At 54.1% G+C, this 7,184-nt stretch overlaps 1 protein-coding gene across 1 annotated transcript; it reads left to right on the forward strand.

Annotated features, from left to right (window-relative positions):
• The first annotated feature begins 2,417 nt into the window (after window positions 1-2,417).
• On the forward strand, window positions 2,418-4,557 carry LOC138767446 (uncharacterized). Its single transcript, XM_069944948.1, has 3 exons — window positions 2,418-2,542; window positions 2,660-4,463; window positions 4,528-4,557. Exons 1-3 carry the CDS (start codon window positions 2,418-2,420, stop codon window positions 4,555-4,557), a joined length of 1,959 nt encoding a protein of 652 aa, XP_069801049.1.
• The last annotated feature ends 2,627 nt before the right edge of the window (window positions 4,558-7,184 follow it).

The following is a 7,184-nucleotide window of genomic DNA, read 5'->3' on the forward strand; positions in this document are numbered from 1 at the left end:
TCCCTGTATAATATCACACATGTAATACAGATACTCCCGGTATAATATCACACATGTAACACAGATACTCCCAGTATAATATCACACATGTAATACAGATACCTCCGGTATAATATCACACATGTAATACAGATACTCCCGGTATAATATCACACATGTAATACAGATACTCCCGATATAATATCACACATGTAATACAGATACTCCCGGTATAATATCACACATGTAATACAGATACTCCCGGTATAATATCACACATGTAATACAGATACTCCCGGTATAATATCACACATGTAATACAGATACTCCCGGTATAATATCACACATGTAATACAGATACTCCCGGTATAATATCACACATGTAATACAGATACTCCCTGTATAATATCACACATGTAATACAGATACTCCCGGTATAATATCACACATGTAATACAGATACCTCCGGTATAATATCACACATGTAATACAGATACTCCCGGTATAATATCACACATGTAATACAGATACTCCCGGTATAATATCACACATGTAATACAGATACTCCCTGTATAATATCACACATGTAATACAGATACTCCCGGTATAATATCACACATGTAATACAGATACCTCCGTTATAATATCACACATGTAATACAGATACTCCCGGTATAATATCACACATGTAATACAGATACTCCCGGTATAATATCACACATGTAATACAGATACTCCCGGTATAATATCACACATGTAATACAGATACTCCTGGTATAATATCACACATGTAATACAGATACTCCCGGTATCATATCACACATGTAATACATACTCCTGGTATAATATCACACATGTAATACAGATACTCCCAGTATAATATCACACATGTAATACAGATACTCCCGGTATAATATTATATATGTAATATGGGCAGTTGTGATAGATTGCGGTGTGTTGTCAGTCATGTGATGGTTGTCGTAGTGAATATAATATGGTGCTGATTATGGACGGTATAACCACATTAGGTGTCAGTCCCCATTGTGAGGAGCCGGTCCTGACTCACATGACTTCATCCTAATGGGCCTAATCCTGGTAACAGGTTCCACATGTCATGGCGGCCTGCTGGGGGCGATCACACGGATGCTGCCAGCGCCTGACGTGTCATATAACCCATTACATTATAATAACATGATTATTACAGCCTACAGCGCATTGTGCTGGCTGCTGACCTCATTAGCGGCTCCCGGGGGAGGCGGCTGCGGCTGGGACTCATTACAGTGGCAGCCGCTCAGCCCATGCTATCTCGTGCAGTAGGATAAGATACCTAGCTCTGCAGTCAGTATCACACCGGCTTAGATACAGTGGAGATAAATGTACTTTGCTGTGGGTGCCTGTTCGTTGCCTCCTTTCCTGGGGTGGTAACACGGAGCAGCTCAGGAGACAGTATCACACGCTACAGGCTTAGATACAGCAGCTGAGCAGAAAGTAGCATATGCCACAGGCTTAGATACAGTGGCTCAGAAAAGGGTGTCACAAGACAGGCTTAGATACAGCAGCTCATCAGAAAGTATCACGCCACAGACTTAGATACAGTGGCTCAGCAAAGGGTGTCACAAATGGCAGGCTTAGGTACAGCAGCTCAGGAAAGGGTGTCACACATGGCAGGCTTAGGTACAGCAGCTCAGCATGCAGTATCACATGTGGCAGGCTTAGATACAGCAGACAGTATCACACACCACAAGCTTAGATACAGTGGCTCAGCAATGGGTGTCACACATGGCAGGCTTAGATAGAGCAGCCCAGAAAGGAGTGTCACACATGATAAGCTTAGATACAGCAGCTCAGCAGACAGTATCACATGCCACAGGCTTAGATACAGTGGCTTGGCAAAGGGTGTCACACATGATAGCCTTATTTACAGCTGCGCAGCTGACAGTACCACACATACCAGGCTTAGATACAGCAACTTGGCAGACAGCATCAGACATGATAAACTTAAAGCCCTATTACACCAACAGATCTGACGACAGATTATCTGCCAAAGATTTGAAGCCAAACCCAGGAACAGACTATAATCAGAGAACAGGTCATAAAGGAAAGACTGGATTTCTTCTCTTTTCAAATCCACTCCTGGGTTTGGCTTCAAATCTTTGGCAGATAATCTGTCGTCAGATCTGTTGGTGTAATAGGGCTTTATATACATTGGCCCAGTAGACAGGATCACGACAAGCTTGGATACAGCAGCGGTTGATACGTTTTGCTGATAGCATTTTGCTGCAGACGCCCTCCTTCCCGGAGGAGGTGACACAGAGCTGCCCCCCGAGACATCATCCATCACAGCCGGCTCGCCTTCCTGCCCCCCAGTACCCTGCCCTCCCCAGAGCCGGTATAAGGTTACAGTGTGGGGGTCCTGAGCGCTGTCATCACCTTCTATGATGAAAGCGAGGGCTGCGGCGGAGGCACGTGGCGCTGCGGGGACCAGAGATCAGGCTCTGGGTCCCTGTCAGAGAGAGCCAGATCTCCTGTTACAGATACCCATTCAGGACTCCAGGAAAGCTGGGTGACAACCTCCAAACCCTGGTGCTTCCTCTCACAACCATAGAAGTCAATGGCGTAAAAAAGTCACCAAAGTCAAAACCATTCGACTTTGTGCTGGTTTATGCCGCCCTCCCTTCAGACCATCTCCAGCTGTAGCCGACACTCCTCCTAATCCACCGTCTGTAGCCGACACTCCTCCTAATCCACCGACTGTAGCCCACACTCCTCCTAATCCACCGGCTGTAGCCCATACTCCTCCTAATCCACCGGCTGTAGCCGACACTCCTCCTAATCCACCGACTGTAGCCCACACTCCTCCTAATCCACCGGCTGTAGCCCATACTCCTCCTAATCCACCGGCTGTAGCCGACACTCCTCCTAATCCACCGACTGTAGCCCACACTCCTCCTAATCCACCGGCTGTAGCCCACACTCCTCCTAATCCACCGGCTGTAGCCCATACTCCTCCTGATCCACCGGCTGTAGCCAACACTCCTCCTGATCCACCGTCTGTAGCAGACACTCCTCCTGATCCACTGGCTGTAGCCGACACTCCTCCTGATCCACTGGCTGTAGCCGACACTCCTCCTGATCCACCGGCTGTAGCCGACACTCCTGATCCACCGGCTGTAGCTGACACTCCTCCTGATCCACCGGCTGTAGCCGACACTCCTCCTGATCCACCGTCTGTAGCCGACACTCCTCCTGATCCACCGGCTGTAGCCGACACTATTCCTAATCCACCGGCTGTAGCCGACACTCCTCCTAATCCACCGGCTGTAGCCGACACTCCTCCTAATCCACCGGCTGTAGCCGACACTCCTCCTAATCCACCGGCTGTAGCCCATAATCCTCCTAATCCACCGTCTGTAGCCGACACTCCTCCTAATCCACCGACTGTAGCCCACACTCCTCCTAATCCACCGGCTGTAGCCCATACTCCTCCTAATCCACCGGCTGTAGCCGACACTCCTCCTAATCCACCGACTGTAGCCCACACTCCTCCTAATCCACCGGCTGTAGCCCATACTCCTCCTAATCCACCGGCTGTAGCCGACACTCCTCCTAATCCACCGACTGTAGCCCACACTCCTCCTAATCCACCGGCTGTAGCCCACACTCCTCCTAATCCACCGGCTGTAGCCCATACTCCTCCTGATCCACCGGCTGTAGCCAACACTCCTCCTGATCCACCGTCTGTAGCAGACACTCCTCCTGATCCACTGGCTGTAGCCGACACTCCTCCTGATCCACTGGCTGTAGCCGACACTCCTCCTGATCCACCGGCTGTAGCCGACACTCCTGATCCACCGGCTGTAGCTGACACTCCTCCTGATCCACCGGCTGTAGCCGACACTCCTCCTGATCCACCGTCTGTAGCCGACACTCCTCCTGATCCACCGGCTGTAGCCGACACTATTCCTAATCCACCGGCTGTAGCCGACACTCCTCCTAATCCACCGGCTGTAGCCGACACTCCTCCTAATCCACCGGCTGTAGCCGACACTCCTCCTAATCCACTGGCTGTAGCCGACACTCCTCCTAATCCACCGGCTGTAGCCCATACTCCTCCTGATCCACCGGCTGTAGCCAACACTCCTCCTGATCCACCGTCTGTAGCAGACACTCCTCCTGATCCACTGGCTGTAGCCGACACTCCTCCTGATCCACTGGCTGTAGCCGACACTCCTCCTGATCCACCGGCTGTAGCCGACACTCCTGATCCACCGGCTGTAGCTGACACTCCTCCTGATCCACCGGCTGTAGCCGACACTCCTCCTGATCCACCGTCTGTAGCCGACACTCCTCCTGATCCACCGGCTGTAGCCGACACTATTCCTAATCCACCGGCTGTAGCCGACACTCCTCCTAATCCACCGGCTGTAGCCGACACTCCTCCTAATCCACCGGCTGTAGCCGACACTCCTCCTAATCCACCGGCTGTAGCCGACACTCCTCCTGATCCACCGGCTGTAGCCGACACTATTCCTAATCCACCGGCTGTAGCCGACACTCCTCCTAATCCACCGGCTGTAGCCGACACTCCTCCTAATCCACCGGCTGTAGCCGACACTCCTCCTGATCCACCGGCTGTAGCCAACACTCCTCCTGATCCACCGGCTGTAGCCGACACTCCTCCTGATCCACCGTCTGTAGCCGACACTCCTCCTGATCCACCGGCTGTAGCCGACACTCCTCCTGATCCACCGGCTGTAGCCGACACTCCTCCTGATCCACCGGCTGTAGGCGACACTCCTCCTGATCCACCGGCTGTAGCTCATACTCCTCCTGATCCACTGGCTGTAGCCGACACTCCTCCTGATCCACCGGCTGTAGTCGACACTCCTCCTGTTCCACCGGCTGTAGCCGACACTCCTCCTGATCCACCGGCTGTAGCCGACACTCCTCCTGATCCACCGGCTGTAGCCGACATTCCTCCTGATCCACCGGCTGTAGCCGACACTCCTCTCGATCCACCGGCTGTAGACGACACTCCTCTTGATCCACCGGCTGTAGCCGACATTCCTCCTGATCCACCGGCTGTAGCCGACACTCCTTCTGATCCACCGGCTTTAGCCGACACTCCTCCTAAACCACCGGCTGTAGCTGACACTCCTCCTGATTCACCGGCTGTAGCCGACACTCCTCCTAATCCACCGGCTGTAGCCGACACTGCTCCTGATCCACCGGCTGTAGCCCATACTCCTCCTAATCCACCGGCTGTAGCCGACACTCCTCCTAATCCACCGGCTGTAGCCGACACTCCTCCTGATCCACCGGCTGTAGCCGACACTATTACTAATCCACCGGCTGTAGCCGACACTCCTCCTAATCCACCGGCTGTAGCCGACACTCCTCCTAATCCACCGGCTGTAGCCGACACTCCTCCTGATCCACCGGCTGTAGCCGACACTCCTCCTGATCCACCGGCTGTAGCCGACACTCCTCCTGATCCACCGTCTGTAGCCGACACTCCTCCTGATCCACCGGCTGTAGCCGACACTCCTCCTGATCCACCGGCTGTAGCCGACACTCCTCCTGATCCACCGGCTGTAGGCGACACTCCTCCTGATCCACCGGCTGTAGCCGACACTCCTCTTGATCCACCGGCTGTAGCCGACACTCTTCTTGATCCACCGGCTGTAGCTCATACTCCTCCTGATCCAACAGCTGTAGCCGGCACTCCTCCTGATCCAACGGCTGTAGCCGACACTCCTCTTGATCCACCGGATGTAGCCGACACTCCTCTTGATCCACCGGCTGTAGCCGACGCTCCTCTTGATCCACCGGCTGTAGCCGACGCTACTCTTGATCCACCGGCTGTAGCCGACACTCCTCTTGATCCACCGGCTGTAGCCGACACTCCTCTTGATCCACCGGCTGGAGCCGACACTCCTCTTGATCCACCGGCTGTAGCCAACACTCCTCTTGATCCACTGGCTGTAGCCCATACTCCTCCTGATCCTCCTGAACCACCGGCTGTAGCCGGCACTCCTCTCGATCCACCGGCTGTAGCCGACACTCCTCTTGATCCACCGGATGTAGCCGACACTCCTCCTGATCCACCGGCTGTAGCCGACACTCCTCCTGATCCACCGGCTGTAGCCGACACTCCTCCTGATCCACCGTCTGTAGCCGACACTCCTCCTGATCCACCGGCTGTAGCCGACACTCCTCCTGATCCACCGGCTGTAGCCGACACTCCTCCTGATCCACCGGCTGTAGGCGACACTCCTCCTGATCCACCGGCTGTAGCCGACACTCCTCTTGATCCACCGGCTGTAGCCGACACTCTTCTTGATCCACCGGCTGTAGCTCATACTCCTCCTGATCCAACAGCTGTAGCCGGCACTCCTCCTGATCCAACGGCTGTAGCCGACACTCCTCTTGATCCACCGGATGTAGCCGACACTCCTCTTGATCCACCGGCTGTAGCCGACGCTCCTCTTGATCCACCGGCTGTAGCCGACGCTACTCTTGATCCACCGGCTGTAGCCGACACTCCTCTTGATCCACCGGCTGTAGCCGACACTCCTCTTGATCCACCGGCTGGAGCCGACACTCCTCTTGATCCACCGGCTGTAGCCAACACTCCTCTTGATCCACTGGCTGTAGCCCATACTCCTCCTGATCCTCCTGAACCACCGGCTGTAGCCGGCACTCCTCTCGATCCGCCGGCTGTAGCCGACACTCCTCTTGATCCACCGGATGTAGCCGACACTCCTCTTGATCCACCGGCTGTAGCCGACACTCCTCTTGATCCACCGGCTGTAGCCGACACTCCTCTTGATCAACCGGCTGTAGCCGACACTCCTCTTGATCCACCGGCTGTAGCCGACACTCCTCTTGATCCACCGGCTGTAGCCGACACTCCTCTTGATCCACTGGCTGTAGCCCATACTCCTCCTGATCCACTGGCTGTAGCCGACACTCCTCCTGATCCACCGGCTGTAGACAACACTCCTCTTGATCCACTGGCTGTAGCCCATACTCCTCCTGATCCACTGGCTGTAGCCGACACTCCTCCTGATCCAACGGCTGTAGCCGACACTCCTCCTAATACACCGGCTGTAGCTGACGCTCCTCCTAATCCACCGGCTGTAGCAGACACTCCTAACCCATCGGCTGTAGCCAACACTGCACCTAATCCTCCAGCTGTAGCA

Source organism: Dendropsophus ebraccatus, chromosome 11, assembly GCF_027789765.1.
Source record: "Dendropsophus ebraccatus isolate aDenEbr1 chromosome 11, aDenEbr1.pat, whole genome shotgun sequence".
Classification (NCBI taxonomy): Eukaryota; Metazoa; Chordata; class Amphibia; order Anura; family Hylidae; genus Dendropsophus; species Dendropsophus ebraccatus.